The 16,103-nt window shown below is 37.8% G+C and overlaps 2 protein-coding genes and 1 long non-coding RNA gene across 3 annotated transcripts; 2 read left to right on the top strand and 1 right to left on the bottom strand.

Moving 5' to 3' along the window:
• Positions 1-3,191: 3,191 nt before the first annotated feature.
• LOC116180826 lies at positions 3,192-5,252 on the bottom strand. The gene is made up of 2 exons (XM_031500963.1): positions 4,853-5,252; positions 3,192-4,782 (listed from the first exon to the last, which is right to left on the bottom strand). Exons 1-2 carry the CDS (start codon positions 4,951-4,953, stop codon positions 3,264-3,266), a joined length of 1,620 nt encoding a protein of 539 aa, XP_031356823.1. The 5' UTR covers positions 4,954-5,252; the 3' UTR covers positions 3,192-3,263.
• Positions 5,253-6,093: 841 nt separating this feature from the next.
• LOC116180230 lies at positions 6,094-6,775 on the top strand. The gene is made up of 3 exons (XR_004147100.1): positions 6,094-6,417; positions 6,472-6,565; positions 6,615-6,775. It is a non-coding gene; the product is annotated as an uncharacterized LOC116180230 (long non-coding RNA).
• A 1,251-nt stretch (positions 6,776-8,026) lies between these two features.
• Positions 8,027-13,005, top strand: LOC116181491 (kinetochore protein ndc80-like). Its single transcript, XM_031501872.1, has 15 exons — positions 8,027-8,294; positions 8,342-8,450; positions 8,598-8,714; positions 8,761-8,977; positions 9,023-9,129; positions 9,180-9,282; positions 9,333-9,451; positions 10,787-10,910; positions 10,962-11,167; positions 11,226-11,342; positions 11,390-11,497; positions 11,550-11,654; positions 11,909-12,024; positions 12,585-12,690; positions 12,741-13,005. Exons 1-15 carry the CDS (start codon positions 8,218-8,220, stop codon positions 12,873-12,875), a joined length of 1,866 nt encoding a protein of 621 aa, XP_031357732.1. The 5' UTR covers positions 8,027-8,217; the 3' UTR covers positions 12,876-13,005.
• The last annotated feature ends 3,098 nt before the right edge of the window (positions 13,006-16,103 follow it).

Below are 16,103 nucleotides of genomic sequence, written 5' to 3'. Positions count from 1 at the left end.
TCACTGCCTCACTTGCCTCATCGGACAAGCCGCCACTGCTTCAGCTACATGTAACTTTAGGGGTAGGCGACACTTGAATTTGTTTATTATTTACTTGTTTCACTTTAAATGTTATTCATATTATGATTTGTTTGAGATTGGTCAGTTTGATATTTAAACTCATTTAGATTGATCGGTGACTTCAATTCTATACGTATGAATCGTGTTTCGTCGGTGCAGAAGTAAATTGCGGACTGTTAAACAATTACTTGGTGGGATTCATCTTGGAAATACAACTTTAGTTTAAGGTTACCGTATCCAGGACCTTAGATACCTTCTGGACTGGAGATGGTCCGTCTAATTACCAATGTAGGTACGTACATTATGTAAGAGACTTCTTAATGTTATTTTTCACAGATTGAAAATAAGTGGAGTTGCTTTTAAATCGATTTGAGCTGGCTACGTATTGTAGATGTGAGGTAAAACGTTCCCTTTTTATAGCGGGGGGGGGTTAATACGTGGGCCGTTTTCTATCGAAGGACATTGTGCGCACAGTTGTATGGTAACGCCGGTTCTGGCGCACTTTGAGTTCTGCGCATGCGCCAGTACTCCAACGTTGCACTACTGCGCATGCACCAAGTCACTGGCGGTCGTGGTTCTTGTCTAAAAACTAACAAGTCTGTTGAACAAAACAGGTCTGTTTCTGATGAAAAAAATTTTTCTTATAGAATGTTGCCTGTAGAATCCATAATTTCAAACAGTTCCAAGATTGGGCTACTAGTTCAAAAGTTACAGCCCTTTCAATTTTTTTTCGAAATTGGTCTATAACTTTGGATTGAGAAGTCTGATCGAAAAAGTAAGAATTGTTTTGGATTCTACGCCCCAAAATTAATAAGAAAAAGTGTTTTCCCGAGGAATTTTGGTGTAGTCGATTTTTGGTAAAAAAGGAAGGTTATACACTGTGTTGAGGCTCGCAAAAAAAATTGTCTTGGATCGACCCGGAAAAAAATTTTCTTATAGAATGTGGCCTGTAGAATCCATAATTTCAAACAGTTCCAAGATTGGGCTACTAGTTCAAAAGTTACAGCCCTTTGAATTTTTTTCGAAATTGGTTTCTAGTCTATAACTTTTGATTGAGAAGTCTGATCGAAAAAGTACGAATTGTTTTGGATTCTACGCACCAAAATTAATAAGAAAAAGTGTTTTCCCGAGAAATTTTGGTGCAGTCGATTTTTGGTAAAAAAGGAAGGTTATACACTGCCTTTTTTTGAGCCCCGAAAAAAAAATTGTCTCAGATCGACCCGGAAAAAAAATTTTCTTATAGAATGTGGCCTGTAGAATCCATAATTTCAAACAGTTCCAAGATTGGGCTACTAGTTCAAAAGTTACAGCCCTTTGAATTTTTTTTCGAAATTGGTTTCTAGTCTATAACTTTTGATTGAGAAGTCTGATCGAAAAAGTACGAATTGTTTTGGATTCTACGCACCAAAATTAATAAGAAAAAGTGTTTTCGCGAGAAATTTTGGTGTAGTCGATTTTTGGTAAAAAAGGAAGGTTATACACTGTGTTTTCTTGAGGCTCGCAAAAAAAATTGTCTCAGATATCCTTGGAATAACTACCATAACAACATTGGTTGACACAATTGTAACCAACGCAAACGTCGACAGTTATTCTAGGTATAGCTTATTTTCGGTTGGTATATACCTGCATTGTAGAATCGGCCCTTAAGTACGATTTCCCATGTACACAAAATTCCAAAGGCGACAATCATTTTTGATCGCATAGTATAAGTATCTTTAAAGCACACAATTCTATTTACATTTACTATCTAGAAAGTACAAACTCATAGGCTTATTTATGTACCGTAAGTACATCAATATTCCATGTACTGGCTAGCGGGATTTAGAAAGTAGACAGTACTAGTGCAATCCTAGCTATCTAAAAAATGAACCGCACATTGAATCAGTCATGAGCAGTACTAAATGGCACTGCTGTTTGCTTATGCCCTGGTTATTAATTTCCCGTGTACTGGCTATCGGCATATGGACGATGGCCAGTACAAGGTAATCCTTAAAAGTACCACTCAGTTGATTGCTACATAGGAAGTACGAAATCGTACTATCGCTTATTTATGTCCCGTACATCAATATCCACTGTACTGGCTAGCGAGATTTGGAAGGTAGCCGGTACTAGTGTAATCCTAATGGTATCAGAAAACTGATTTTATATTTAATCAATCCTTAAGCAGTACTAAATAGTACTACTGTTTGTTTATATCCTGGTTATCCATTTATCGAGTACTGGCTAGTGGAATTTGGACAGTAGCCAGTACAAGGCAACTCTTAAAGGTACCAAGAAACTGATTGTGTATGTATTCAGTACTCAAGAAGTACTAAATAGTACCGTTGTATATTAATGTGCGGGTTATCGATATCCAGTGTACTCGGCTAGCTTCCAAATCCCGCCAGCCAGTACATAAAAATTCGGCGTTCTTCATAGGTAGTAAATTTTTGCTGTCATTTTAAGATAGTACTCAAACGGTACTACAGAGTACTGATGTACTGGCGCGTACTGGCTATCGTGAACTGGCTACCTTCACGCACGCAAGTTAGGATGCGCTTGCGCAGAAACTTATTCGACATTTCTATTTTCCCACATTTGTGCTGAAACCTATTTAAAAAAACCGCAGCCTTCTACAAGGCCTGAATGCAGAGATCTCAAACCCTCGGACGGACGGAATTCACGCAGAAAGCATATAAAATTTGGGACGCTGCTAGTTCTTTATTTTAAGAGCTATTGTTTATAATTTCGCATTGCGGTCGGTCGTCTGTCTGTTGGTCTGTCCGTATGTTCCAGCAACCAAGATTGCTTAATGAAGCAGCTCAGGTTGAAGTTCTTGGCCAATTTGCCATAAATCCTTCAATGTCAACATTTAGTTTTTTTTGTTGTTAAAATACCACTTTTAAGATGATAAAAATGAGCACTTCATTGGTCCTTTGAGCCGAATCAAATTTCTTATCACCTTTTAAAACATCGTAACGAGATTTTGGCAACTTTTAAGCAAATCAACAAAAAAAAATGGTGCGTGATGAGAAAACGCCAGTGATAAAGGTCCTTAGACAGTATATCTAATAATAATATTGCCTTTAATAATTATCCCCAAAAACATCTATCTATTTGTAAGCCATAAAACATTAAAAAAAAGACGAGTGTCAGAAACTAAATCAACACTTTATTTTGAACAACCAACAATAAATCTATAGGCACAAAAAATACAAAAACTATTACATTTTTTCCATATAAATTTTGAAAAATAAACGCGGATTGGGCTTCTTTACAATGAACGGCTCCAACATATCTAACGGTATGGCGAAGCAATTCTTTAATGCTGCACTCGGATTCTGCGGAAACTCCTTACAGAGCTGGCTGACTATGAATCTCAACCCGTTGGAAGTCTGGTCACAAAATTCTAAACGAAAGCGAAACTTTTGCTTAGTTTTACTGTTGAGACCAACATGCAGGGCGCAGAACTTAATCGGACCGGTCGTATTGCTGTGTTTGCAGCAGATGACGAATATTTGACCGTCGACCGATGTCGCCCAATAGGACGTCGTAACTACCGATCCGATATCCCTGGCGTACTGTCGATTTGGTTCGATGTACATATGGGGGTGCTTCTCTCGTATGTGGCCGACCACGTCGACTACGTCATTGGAATCGCATGCGGCGACGAATTTCATCGGGCACTTACCGTACGCGTAGTTGCAATGCAATTCGTGAATTTTAATGTGATCGGCTTGCAGAACAACAGTGCACCCGTAATCCGTGTAACAGCACGGGTATCTTACGGTCGCCGTAAGTTTCTCCAATGTAAAATTACGGGTGTCTTGCATGGGAACACGGCACGTTGGGCACGTGTTCAGCTTTTGCTTGCACTTGTTGCAGAGACTGTGCCCCGTCGGACAAATGAAGATCGGAGGGACCATGTAGAGATTACAAACGGGACACTCCAGCTCTTCCAAGAATTTGCTTCGATTCTTAGCGGGCTGTTCGGGCATCAGTGGCGGTATCTTCACTTGCGAGGGCTCTCCCACATTTACGTTGGGGGTCTTAGGCTTGGGTGTAAATTTATTTTTTGGCTTAACCGGCGGGCCTCCTGCAGGGCCGGGGAACTTCTTCGGTTTCGGTTTGGGATTATTTTGATTGGGAGTGGGCGGATCGGGTTTGCCAGTGATTTCCGCGATTTCCTTCTTGGTTTTCTTGGAAATGCCCACTTTGCAATAGATCAATCCAGAAGGATCATCCAGCATTGTTAAGAGGGACGCGACATCGACGCTGATCATATTTTCAGGGTTATCGATCATGTTCTGAACGTCACTAAATCTCTCCAAGTTCGGCTTTCGGAAGATCAAAAAGTAATCATTGTGTCTTCCGATCTCGAGCTGAAACCGGTAACAACGCTGATTCGGTTCCGTGTCGCAGCACATAACTGTGAAGTAAAACTTATTTACATCCTTCACGTACTTGGAGACAAGCAAAAATGTTTGCCCCTCAAGAGTGGTGAAGAAATGCTTGACGTTTGTGTCGAAGACGTTCATAACAAAAACTGGCAGTCCCACTTGCAAGGCGTCCTTGTGCTCCGTGTTTAAGTGAGCCGATACTGTTACAGCCGTACCTTTCCAGTCGCATTTTAGTGACGTTATCCCTAACTCGACATTGAAGGGGCACCGAACCGGAACAGCGGCGCACATCTTCTCGTGTTGCTCGACCTCGTCCACTCGCAGCTTCTGTTGACAGCCATTACTATAATTTGCGCAGGGGAAAATGAGAAACTTAGCGACCGCTTCGTAGGCGACTGCACGTTCCAACGTACCGTTCGATATCATCCAATCTACGGTGGAAACACATCGACCGCAAATGTTTCCGACCGCCGAGCAGTAATAGATTGGAAGAACGGACAGAAACTTGGAACATTGTTTACACTTTAACTCCTCCAACAAAGCCTTGCAATTAATAATGTTGTACATTTCTGCGTAGTGGACACAAAACAATAGATGTGCACTTAAAAATGACTCACTCTCCACTATCAACCGCAAATAGGACAACAAAGAGATAAATGATCGGCAATCGATTTTCGAAAAATAACTGATAAAGATAACCTTGCTATCATTGATAATACTGTTATCTAGTCGTTAAGGAAAATGGAAAGGAAATTCAATCAAATTTATGTAGAGTTCACATTAAAAACCGGTATTCCCCAAGTACAACCGTAGTCTCGACCAATCAAAATATTACTTTCAAGGAAATCTAAAGGAAGTTTTACACGTAACGGTATGATCAATATACAGGGTCATTCTTGACGAGCGTCAGTTAGGATATGGAAAACCTTTGAAAATGAAAATAAACTGATAAGTTCTTTAAGGGTCTTGGCACATGATGAATTGAACTAAAATATTTTCAAGATGGCGCCACTTCCGGAAATACCGGAAGTAGCCATCAACTTTGTTATTTTAAATAGGGACCCCCTATTTTTTCTACATTTTCGGATTCTACGTCGAATTTGGAGTACAACGATACCCCATAGTTGACCCTTGGCTCCAAAGGCTTCGTCGATATTCAAGTTTTTATGTCAAAAATTGAATTTGCAGGGGTCATTTTAAAAATGTATTATTCGAAAACGGTGAGAGATATTGCAAAACAGTTCTCAATGCTTTATTAAGGAAAGATCGAATTTTCTTATGGTATACGAAACCGTCTAAAAAAGTGAGACAACGTCACTTTTTCAAAGCTCTCAATTTTTAAATATCCATAACCCCATTTTTTTAAATGGCACCCCCCATTTTGTTCTTCACCATTGTTTTCCTTTTTCCCAGACATTTAATTTGATGCAAAATGTCAAAAGCTGCTTCAAACGGTTTCCGAGATATTCCATGTTTTAGTTATTTCTTGTGGCAAATTGATAAAAAAATTCAGTCGCTTGATGTTATTCTTTTGTTTTTATTATGATAATGTTTAAACGTCAAATTTGAGGAATAACGGTTTGTTTCAAACAAAAATACAAAAAAAGGAAGAAAAAATCTTCATTAGTGTAACCAAAACGAGCCATTTCGAGAAGGGAAGTGATAACAGATGGCGCTACCACAAAACAAAATGGGCGGTGTAAACGGGGTTAAATTGTGTTTTGTATGTATCGTGCATACGTATTACCATTGAGTATTACTTTGTTTTGCCGTGTTTTAATTGCAATGATTACTTTGGCGGATCTATTAGTGACACGGACACAAAGACCACTAATTGAAGGCGAGTGCCTTGTTAAAGCAGGGCATATTATTTTATGTGGCACTACCAGCGAAAACGAAAGTGAGGCTATTGCACTGTGTTTACAAACGTCGAATTTAACAGGTGTCCCTCACTCTGTACGTATTGTTTTAAATCCAAGTAAGTATTTAATTGTGATTCACTTTTCATAATATACCTATATATAACATACAGGTGGACCTAAAGATTGGCAGTGTAGCTGTTCTTGTAAAGTGGGGGCAGGTGGCAAGTGTAAACATATTACAGGAGTGTTCATATATGTTAACCGGTAAGAATCAATATAATTCTGTAATAATCTCTTCATGCACATATTTTAGGTATGAATTAGAAACATTGAGTTGCACTGACTTGCAACAAGCATGGGGTAAAAAGAAAGTACCTACACTTATACTCTGAAGATGACGAATCTATTAATCGCTACTGTCACGTGAAGAAGGGTTTTGTTTCAACACAGCACGATGAACTGCCAGATATTTTAGAGGGCACAGAATTTTTCTTCAATTTTCGTTTCTGGGTTTGATAACCTATAAATTTGTTTAAGATGTGGACATGATGATTTACAGTTTACTTACCATGTAAAAAGTAATCACTTGAATCAAAATGCTTACTACAAACTTGCATGGTAGATGTTATGGTTTTCCTATTTTTAATTTTATCTTCCACTTTTCACTTAATGTTTTGTTTTTAATAGGAAAACGATGCATTGATATACCCCTTTCATATCCAGTGAAACACTGAGGCACACAACAATAATTCTTGCTCTTATTTTTTTTAAAGAGGACGAATTTAACGTACATTCAGCCATAATGCATATTATTTATCCCGTTTAGGTTAGTTACATATTTCTCCGCCACGTGTCGCGTCGATCTCTCCCCTTCTCGAAGTACAAGCAGCGAAAATTTGACGTTTAAACATTATCAAAATAAAAACAAACGAATAACATTAAGCGACTAGTAATTTCATTGGCCAGAATTAATGCGAAGTCTTTGTTACATGGATAATATGATATTTTAGACATTTCTTCGAGATCAATTTAAGAAATTTACGTTTACTATTGTTTACAAATGAGTAACAAATAAAATATTGTACATTATACGCCAGGTAATAGTTTTTACTGGCTCTAGGAGATGACAGGCTCGCCTGACGGCTCGCCAGTCAACTTCTCCTATCGCCAGTAAAAACTCACTTACCTGGCTAATAATGTAAAATACCGGGTGATTCATTAGAAGTGATGATCGCTTGAATTTCGCGCGTAAGGTTTTAGTATTTTTTGCATTATTAGATTGACGGTTTGAATTTCGTTAGTAATTTTCTTCTGTCATGACTGTCATTTAAGAAACCAGTGTCGCCGTTAATTGTTGTGTGCTATTTGCGGTTTATTACTTTTTCCATTTTGAACAATTTTTAGAGTTGATGCACTAAAATATGTACCAAACATGACTGTGTCTAGTGTTAGTTTGTAATTTGTGGTAAAACAGAAGCAGTATTTGTAGATTATAAATAAGTAAACGATTTCCTGAGAGCATGACGATACACCACTGCAATTAAATAAATGATCATCAGTTAGTACCCACTTCACAATTTTTTTTATTTGCGGGAAATTCAAATTGTCCTCACTTCTAATGAATCACCCGGTACTATTTACTCTACTCTGTGATATATTAAAAATTTACTCTGTAGTCTGTACCTTAGACAGATTCAATGACAGATTTGTTAACCTCTCTTTTCATTGAAATACAGCCCAAGTGGGAGAGAGAGGCAACTATTTACGTGTAAAGTTTCTTTGTGAACACGTACATTTGAATTGTAACGAATTTTCTCAATTTCCTCCTGGGTGTTTAGCTGTTTACAAATCACCGAAAACTTGGAAACCGTTGTATTCATAAATGTGTGTATTGTTCTGTGGCTGTACTTTCGAGAATGTCAGCCGCGAGACGTGAGAGAAGCCACAGCGCTGGACCATCGAATGGTGCGAGACTATCTCGACTTCCTATAAGGTAATATTTTCCAATTTCATTGTGATATCTAAAGAGGACCGTTTAAGGGATACGGGGCAGGCAAGTCGAAAGAAATCGATCGATCGCAAGCGCACCAAGAGCACTTTAGGTGAACCGGCACGTGTCAGTCGTCAAAGAAGTGGATCTTTGTTGCGGGTAGGAAAATCAGTTTAACTGCATTCTCAAATGACATTATGCGGCACTTGGCAAGTACTTGGCAAATCACAAGAAGCTGTTGCTCACCAGTACTTTTCAAGTGACCACCTTAAAAAATCTTCTGTAATTGGTGAATTATTATAATAGACGCCCCTAACCCAATCCGGAGGAAGATCCATTGGAAAATCGCCGACTCTTTCATCCATTAAAAAAGACAGTAGGCCGATTAGCGATAAGAAATGGCAGTACGAACAGCTTGTAAAGGTGTGTAACGTAACAAGGGTGTCAAGTGACTAACGGGCTTCACTAGGTTAGGAGCTTTTTTGCGCGCAACGAACCGCAGATCGATCACAACGCAATCAAGGCCGGAATGCCGACGGATATGTTCATTGCGGTAACCGCTGCGTATTTTCGAAGGATCGACAAAAGAATCATTATAAATCGAGAGAATTACATAGAGGAAGTTCCGTCGCGATTACGCCTGTTTCGCTATCCGATCAGCGTGAAACCGTCACTTATGAAAGCAGGTACGTTCAGTTCTTTTTAACACGGAATTGCATTGATAGTTTTAGTGAATATACCTCACTCGTGGCCTTCCGTCATTGCAATTTTGGCATGGTTGCATGATGTCATCGAATCCAGCAGTGATGACAAGTCGCATGGGACCACTTTGCAGGATGTAATTAAAATTGTGGTGCTCTACCATGACTAACTATAGGGTAATTGCAGGCCGCATTAAAATGTTTTATGGATATGTACAACTTATGGAATATGATGGAGGAGTCGAGCAGTGAGTTGGTGAAACCACTCAAGGAGTTGGAAAATACAGCAGGTAATAACGTTTACCTTTGGGCATGGTTTGTACGAAAAACTAAATTTCAGGGGAATACTTCGGTAACGATCTAGAGCGGCTAAGACAGTCGGAGCAGAGATGTCGTACTTTGGAAGCTAGCGTGATCGATTATGCCGAAGTAAATAAAAGGAAACGGATGGAAAATATGGTGGGTTAAAAGTGGAAGTCGTTTTCGTTATTCACAATTTACCTACATTGGTGCATATATATTGCTGTGGCCCCACGTTGGGCGCCAAATAATTAATGCTGTCGCGCCACGTTGGGCGCCACATAAGTAATGCTGTGGCCCCACGTTGGGCGCCAAATAGTTAATGCTGTGACCTCACGTTGGGCGTCAAGTAAATAATTCTTGAGCAATGATATGCGGTCACTATACCAGCCAACAGACACCTAGCTAGCTCAAATTAAACAATTTCTTTTTTTTTTTAATTTTCTCTGGGCACAATTGGTTTCCGACAACAATAACATTTTAACATTGATTTAAGTCTTGAAATTCCCTAAATTCCACTGAAATCACTACTCGAAAAAGTACGAATTGTTTTGGATTCTACGCACCAAAATTAATAAGAAAATGTGTTTTCCCGAGAAATGTTTTATTGTAAGAATAACTTTGAAAATAGGAGTTCACCGAATAAAAATCAAAAAAGGCCGGGGGAAAAAAGAATATAGGCTTGAAGAGGGGACATCTAGGTAAAAAACAAGTTTTGGGAACAATGGGCTAGGTAAGCAGATACACCAAGATTCTGAGAAAGTGAAGTATACACAATGCGACTTATCTTTGGTGTAATAAAATCCTTTTGTTAGGATCAAAATAGAAAATTACATGGCCTTGTAGGCAAATTCAATGTTACGACAAACTATGTGGAAATCATTGAATCACGGCATTAGGCTAATTTGGTTACCTCGTGACCGCTTCATTTGCGGAGAAAACAAGTGAGTAAGTATATACATCATATGAATCTGTAATTTCCACATATATAGGATTATCAACAATTTCTATGAATATTACTTCTAGTCAAAGACCATGTAAAAATAAATTAAGCAAACATTACACCAAAAACGTGAACGATTTCGAACAAAAGGTTAACGGTATCAAATGCGTGATTTTGCATTACGGTTAAATCAAGTCAATTTCAATGCGTCATGACCGATCCGTTGAGGAAAGTTATTGGCGTGCACAACGCTATTGTTCACCTCGTACTAGCGTACAGTTAGTGTCTGAACCTCACCTTGCATGTCGCAACTCGAGCATAACCAGAAATAATGCGACTGCGAAATGTTGGAATTGTGACAATGCCGGTCATTTTCGACAAACTTGCCCATAGCCACCTCTGATAGCTTATGCTAAAAATAAAGTACACGTACTCGGGAATATTATTAGAACTTGTTTTCGAGAATGTTCTAGCTATGTGTAACCGACTAAATTGTCACATCTCTGTTTTATTACCACATAACCGCATCTCTTATACTAACTGACTTGCAGGCGTTAAAGGAGAAATGTGACTCTTTACACAATAAATGCGAAGCTTTCCTTCTCTCCAATAAGGCGTTTGAGGAGAAAATTACCCTGCACAAGGTGACTATCTCGAAGAAGAGCGAACAGTTAGGTATGTCTCGCACGTTTATCGTACCGTGAGTGATCGAGTCGTTTGTTGCAGATAAGGAATTAGAAGATTTGATCGCAATGGAAAAGAACCTAAAGTACGCCATTAGTAACCAATTGTATAGTATCACGGATCAAAAGCAGCTCATTAGTGAAATTGAAGATTTAAAAAATGTTATTAGGTTGCAAGAGGAACGAAGTCATCAGCAAAAGAACTGTGTGTACGATTTTGATCGGAAACTATCCGATCTGAATCAAAAGGTACCCTAGCTGGAGTGTTGCGTGGTCCAAATGGCATTAACAATTTTACTTTGAATAGATCCAATCCAGCGCGTTTAACTATAACAACGTCATTCGAAATATGAAAATTTTGGATCCTTCGTTGAAAGAACTGGAAATTATCGAAAGTGGATTTATGAGAAGTGATACTGCACAGGTAAAATCCTTGCAGGCAAACCACAAATTACCCCAATTCGATTGTAGACCTTCGACAGTATTTTACAAAAATTAAATAAAAAAGCGGCGGAGATGAGAACAAAGCTAAATGCGGAACAAAACGCACTAACCGAAATTAATCAGATGTGTCAGACGGTAATGTTGGAAACTATCATCGAAGAGCGGTAGTTACTATTCATTTTTTCAGTTAGAGAAACAGCTGGAGGTGGTCAACAGCGAATTAGATGTGTGCACTAGAATAGAGGCCGAAGAGCAGTTCACAATGGAGCACCATATTGCAAGACTCGAGCGCGTAAGTGCTTTTGGTCGATTACATTTTTCATGTTCTTTTTTTTCATGTTATTAAATAGTAATTTTTGCACTCGTCATACAATTACTTTGGTACTTACAATGTGTGTGTATGTGTATATATAAACATAACATGAAACAAACAAAACAACTATTAAAATATACATAAAAATTAAAGCCATTAATGATCACTATGGAACAATATTAAACACAAGAACACTAAGACTAAGACATTAACCTGCAAGTGCAATCTTTCAGGAGAAGCAACTTGCCATTGATAATGTGAACATTGTACAAAATGAGCTACTCGATTTGAAGAGTAGAAGACCCAACATGGACGCCTTACCACCAAACATCTTGCAAATTCAAAAGGAGTAAGTTCAACGCCATACAGATATCTGTTCGCTTTAATTATAATTACTAGTAAACGAACGCACCAAATATTGCAATAATTTTGTGCTTCCTTGCCAACACTGCATAACCTCAAAATGCACTTTTTTGGTAGTAATCCGTGTCAATAGATGGATGCACAAAAACTCTAGCATAAAGTCACTAAATATAGAAGGTACCGCAATCCATTGGGCTCGTGTGTTAGAGAGAGAACGCACGATTTTTGCCCAAAAATGGCGGAAGTTACCAGATTCTAGTAACTTTAATGTTAGGGATTGTTCCACCTGTTTGGAGATATCTGTATATATTTTTATAAAACATGACAGTACTATGAAGTTAGGTTATAAAAAATTACAGCTATTCAGATTTTATTTGTAAATTTTTTTAAGTTGGCAGCAAATTTGCCCAAAAATGGCGGATGATTGCGGTACTTTCTATATCTAGTGACTTTACTCTAGCAGTTGGTTTAATAAAAGCGAACACATATTTGCCCTAGCTTTGAATCTCATAGTATTCTTTGCTTTGACATTGCCTTTACGTGTAGAAAATCTGATGCCGTCGACAAAGAGACTCGCGACTTAAAATACAAGGCGTTCAAGTTTTTCACCCAATTGGATTTGCAAATTTCCAACAACCTCCTCAACTACATGGTATGTCAGCATTGACTTGTTAGCTTTGAGTCTTTGTTCGAATTTTCTAGAAAATCATGGATGAGCTTAACAAGTCTTATGATGCTGCCCTTGAGATGATGTGTTCAGATTTCACCTCGTCTACCGAGTTTATTCAAAGAATCGATCGAGAGATTGATGATTTACAGTCTGGAAAGAAAGATTAGTAATTTTTCTGTTTGTAGAGTTATATTGCACTTAATTCGTTTGTATTTTTGTTTTTCTATCAACTTAAGCATTTGTATTGTATTCTGTCTTTACTATTCTTGAAAAGGTCTTAATGCGAATACGATATCATCCTTTTGTCTTTTTTTGTCGGAGATTTGATGCGTATTTGCGTGTGCCAATCCTTCAGGGAATTTACCATCTCGCACACAATTTGCATTCGCAGCTTATGTGTAACTTGCTACTGTAACGGTAATCCCTGTAAAATTTTAGGATTTTGTATAAAACCTCATTAAGTTAGTCATAAGAGAAAGGAATAACTTCAATTTCAACGCACTTAAAATTGTACGTGGTGGTTCGCGAAAATCAACGTAAAATGAAACTTCAACGGTAAAAAAAATCACGCGCAATGTACGTGATCGCTCCCAAATTTGTTTACGAATATCATTTTTATCGCACTCAAATAGTATGTTTCGACTCGCGAATTCAAGCGCAAGAATCTCTTTTCAATAATATAAAGTTTCTCGCACAATCGCTTGTTATCACCAGACACATTTTCGTTCGTGTTCACTATAAAGCGGTATATGTGTAAATGTGATGCTTAACAAAAAATCAAATTCGAAAAAGTACTTCTAAAGCAACCACCCTTACGCTTGCGAGACCGGTAACCGTAAAATTGCTCTCTAAACAATTTTTAGTCTATTCAAAGGAGTTGGGAGGGGGGGGGGGTATAATTCGACCCATAGAAAAGAGTACGGCGCTCTTAATGTCAAATCGAACCAGAAATCGTATGTAACGTATCCGGAATTTAAACTGGTACTTACAATTAAGATTAAAATTAAAAACTAAAAAGTTGAACCGGGACTTGGACCCTAAAAGAAATCAAAGGTGTAACCCTCTTCGTTGATGTTATAAAAAATATCTTAAATAAGAGAGCTAATTGTAGATTAAGCAAAAATTTTATTGTCGATGAAAAAATTGTCGTAGGTGCACAAAATACGACCGAACCATAAAGAAATGTACAATTCAATTACAGAAAATGCATAATTGGCCGTACTTGACGATGAGACAGAAAACACGCAATTATACTTATCCTCACTATTTGAGTTTTTAGGTGAATCCGACTTAACAATATTCCAGAATCGCCAATTTATTGAATCCAATTACAGAGCTTAATATAATATGGATGATAGCAATTAAAATTGCGTCTCAGCTGTTGCTTTTCATGCAGTGTAACCTGATATGGTTCTCGACAGAAAAGAAAGATGTAGGTCGACAATCCAGAACCAAAATTCACGGCACCGGTAATCTGCGCGGTAACATCTATTCAAGGACCTTTCAACAAGCAAATATTGGCTGCTTATCGTAATGGAGAAAATAAACCGGTACATCCTCTCCAAAAATTGATTGACCTACTAGAATTTCGATTAAAACTGAACGCCAAAAATAAATAAAAATAGACTTTAATATGAACTATTGGCGTTGTCACATGTACTTTTCGTCTTAATTATGGTAGCCGAGACTGGAGTAGAGCCACTCCATTTTGATATACAAATATAATTGACCATTTTACGAGTTGTTTTACCTAAATTGGTCCTTGATTTGTTTAATGTGTTTTTGTACTGATTTGATTGACCATATTTTCCATTCATCGTGATTTCCTCTTGTATTTATAACGCCTCTTGTGTCTCGTTCTTGTTTATTTACTACATATTGTATCTCACTTGATACCCGATTTTAGATGTTTTATTTCTGTATTTTCTCTTGCATGTTTAGTGTGCGAGGGTTTTCGTCCCGAAGAAGGTTTTCCTTGTATCGCCTTGTGTGTGTAATATATTTTATCTATTCTTGGACGAAAGGATAACGGTATTAAACATGTCATTCTGCTTTGCGGTTAAACCAAGTAATTTTCAAAAACGCAAATTGAAACACAAAAAATATAAAATGTGGCATACAAAACACACATACGATACCAACGTGGGTACTTTCTAGATGGCGCAGGCAGCTTTTCCCCACTGTTCCCCACCTAGAAATTGCATGGTTGCCAACTCTCAAAAATGTATGTATAGTCATAAGTTGTATATACAGGGTGGAACCTCTTAACCCCAATGCAATACGTTCCTTACTAATATGCAGATGGTCCCATTTTACTGAGCAAAGTGCAGTAACATAAATTAGTAAAGCCGTCGGTTAAATTGGAAATAGTTTTATTTTGTAGTAGAAAGTTCCTTTCAATTAACCGCCACAGACAGTATTTAATGACATTTTTTATATTTTAAGTATACGGTAATTTTTTTAAAATGTTTTTAAACAATTTTATTTGCAATATGTTAATGTTGTAACCTTTTGTTAAATTCATAGGTAAATATAATATTTTTCCTAAACAAAAAAAATTAACGATAAAGGTGTAACCATAGTTTCAGAGACTAATTAAAGACACATCCATCTACATTCGGAGATTCTAACGTTTCTGATTGGTGCTGATGGCATTTTCGATCAGTACACGTGATATCCTTTTATGGTAGATGATTGCAGTGTAAACAGCAAGTACTTACTACGTCAACAATAACCACTTATAACGTGTACAATTTGTATGATCGTCAAATGGAAAAGGTTTGGTAATTGCCTAGTACAAAGGATATTTCGGATAGTAGTGTGTTGAAGTTAACATATGCATACGATGAAGGTGCCTTTGTTACTCTATTTTTTCTGCTGCCCTACGCTGTGTTCTAATCACGTACTTGGTGTACATTATCCACATCAACTGAGGATTCACGTCCAACTTGATTAATATCTTGACTCAACCGCAATATGAATTCCAAATCAGCAACCTAAAGCAATTGGCAGACTCGAATCTGCCCATATACGCTCATGCTAGCTTGTTAAAGGTCCAATTTAACAGCAACCTCATCGACTGTAAGCTGTACAGAAAACTGAAGACGTTGACAATTCCCGTTACTACTCCTAAGCAGTATACCGCGAGTTTCTTTAATCTGGCCAATCATGGTAATTGTGCGGTAGTGACGTCAGAAGATTATTTGTTTAACATGAAGCAGTACTTCAACCATCAACTAAAGGTATACGAAATTATGGACAACAGCATCACTGGCGGGATAGCTTGGCGACTGAAGTACTTTCCCAATCACTACTTTAGCGTTTACGTGGAGAGATTTATTGCGGCAATTACAGAATCTGGAATCGGCACCGAAATATACAAACATTTGAAAGAG

This window comes from Photinus pyralis, unplaced genomic scaffold, assembly GCF_008802855.1.
Source record: "Photinus pyralis isolate 1611_PpyrPB1 unplaced genomic scaffold, Ppyr1.3 Ppyr1.4_LG9, whole genome shotgun sequence".
Taxonomy (NCBI): Eukaryota; Metazoa; Arthropoda; class Insecta; order Coleoptera; family Lampyridae; genus Photinus; species Photinus pyralis.
Note: the sequence above shows the minus strand (reverse complement) of the source record. Positions and strands in the feature narration are given on the sequence as shown.

Coding starts and splice junctions, on each gene's coding strand:
- LOC116180826 (XM_031500963.1), bottom strand. CDS start 4,953: ATGTTCCAAGTTTCTGTCCGTTCTTCCAATCTATTACTGCTCGGCGGT. Junction 4,783..4,852: donor AGATTGGATGATATCGAACG/GTACGTTGGAAC, acceptor CGCAAATTATAG/TAATGGCTGTCAACAGAAGC.
- LOC116181491 (XM_031501872.1), top strand. CDS start 8,218: ATGTCAGCCGCGAGACGTGAGAGAAGCCACAGCGCTGGACCATCGAAT. Junction 8,978..9,022: donor ACCGTCACTTATGAAAGCAG/GTACGTTCAGTT, acceptor TGATAGTTTTAG/TGAATATACCTCACTCGTGG. Junction 9,283..9,332: donor GGAGTTGGAAAATACAGCAG/GTAATAACGTTT, acceptor ACTAAATTTCAG/GGGAATACTTCGGTAACGAT.